The 1,499-nt window shown below is 66.8% G+C and overlaps 1 protein-coding gene across 1 annotated transcript; it reads left to right on the top strand.

The window, feature by feature from the left end:
• The first annotated feature begins 131 nt into the window (after positions 1–131).
• PRR7 (proline rich 7, synaptic) lies at positions 132–1,348 on the top strand. Its single transcript, XM_032336878.1, has 2 exons — positions 132–567; positions 772–1,348. The coding sequence occupies exons 1-2, from the start codon at positions 156–158 to the stop codon at positions 1,167–1,169; spliced, it is 810 nt and encodes a 269-aa protein (XP_032192769.1). The 5' UTR covers positions 132–155; the 3' UTR covers positions 1,170–1,348.
• Positions 1,349–1,499: the final 151 nt, after the last annotated feature.

Here is a 1,499-nt window from a genome sequence, read left to right as displayed (position 1 = left end):
GCGCGCGCACGACTTGAGCCCCGCCGCGGGCAGCCCCCGGCCGCAGGTCCCCGAGTGACGCTGGCGGCGCCTGGGAGCGTGGCTCGGGCCCGGGGCCACGCAGAGGAGCCCAGTGTCCAGTGAAGCAGCCGAGGACCCGCCGCCCCGCCGCCGCCATGGTTATGTCCCAGGGCACTTACACGTTCCTCACGTGCTTCGCCGGTTTCTGGCTCATCTGGGGTCTCATCGTCCTACTCTGCTGCTTCTGCAGCTTTCTGCGCCGCCGCCTCAAACGGCGACAGGAGGAGCGACTACGTGAGCAGAACCTGCGCGCCCTCGAGCTGGAACCCCTGGAGCTCGAGGGCAGCCTGGCTGGAAGCCCCCCAGGCTTGGCGCCGCCGCCACCACCGCAGCGCGGCCGCCTCGAGGCGCCGGCGCACGCGCATCAGCACGTGCACGTCCACCCTCTGCTGCACCACGGGCCGGCGCAGCCACACGCACACCCGCACGCACACCACCACGCACTTCCGCACCCGCCGCCGGCGCACCTAGCGGTGCCGCCGAGGCCTTGGAGCTACCCACGCCAAGGTAAGTCCAGACCTCCGCCGGGGGGTGGAGGTGCAACGCGGGCCACTAAGGGTGGGCGGGGTCTCTGCTGACCAGTGAGGCTTCCACTGGACAGCCTCTCTGGGTATCTTGGAGGAAGCGGGCTGGGCCTGGGGTTGGCAACTGGCCAAGGCCTCCGTAGGGGGACCGGGGGCCTCACCCTTCGGACCGCTTCCTACTCTGCAGCGGAATCGGACATGTCCAAGCCACCGTGCTATGAAGAGGCGGTGCTGATGGCCGAGCCGCCGCCGCCCTACAGTGAGGTGCTCACGGACACGCGCGGCCTCTATCGCAAGATCGTCACACCCTTTTTGAGCCGCCGAGATAGCTCGGAGAAACAGGAGCAGCCGCCGCCCAGCTACAAGCCGCTCTTCCTGGACCGGGGTTACACATCGGCACTGCACCTGCCCAGCGCTCCACGGCCCGCGCCACCCTGCCCTGCGCTCTGTCTGCAAGCGGACCGTGGCCGCCGGGTCTTCCCCAGCTGGACCGACTCCGAGCTCAGCAGCCGCGAGCCGCTGGAGCATGGAGCTTGGCGTCTGCCGGTCTCCATCCCCTTGTTTGGGAGGACTACAGCCGTATAGAAGGGCGCCGGGCGTTCTGGGCCCCACCCGCGCGGACTTGTGGCCTGACTGCGGGGCTTTTTAAATGCTTCCCTTGGACTGCGGGGGGGTGGGGGGGAGGGATTTCTTACCCCGTTTGTTACATTTTGAGGAAAATAAAGGTGTGTGATCTGGTTTGGTACAAGCGGAGGGGACACCCACTGCTTGCGCCCAAGGTTCTGGTAGCCAGGCGTGCCTGGGCCTTGGTGGGACAGAACCTGAGGGCACCTTTTGTCTACAAACTGGCCTGAGGGTACGGAACCTAAGTTCATAGGCTGGTTCCCCTGGAAGCTCCAGACTTTACCTTTCCTG

Source organism: Mustela erminea, chromosome 3 (genome assembly GCF_009829155.1).
Source record: "Mustela erminea isolate mMusErm1 chromosome 3, mMusErm1.Pri, whole genome shotgun sequence".
NCBI classification, from domain to species: Eukaryota; Metazoa; Chordata; class Mammalia; order Carnivora; family Mustelidae; genus Mustela; species Mustela erminea.
The sequence above is the reverse complement of the archived record's forward strand: the minus strand, read 5'-3'. Positions and strand labels throughout refer to the sequence as shown.

Bases quoted from the DNA above. Each gene is read 5' to 3' on its own strand.
- PRR7 (XM_032336878.1), top strand. From the start codon at position 156: ATGGTTATGTCCCAGGGCACTTACACGTTCCTCACGTGCTTCGCCGGT. The intron at 568-771 runs GTAAGTCCAGAC...CCTACTCTGCAG, and splicing joins TTGGAGCTACCCACGCCAAG to CGGAATCGGACATGTCCAAG.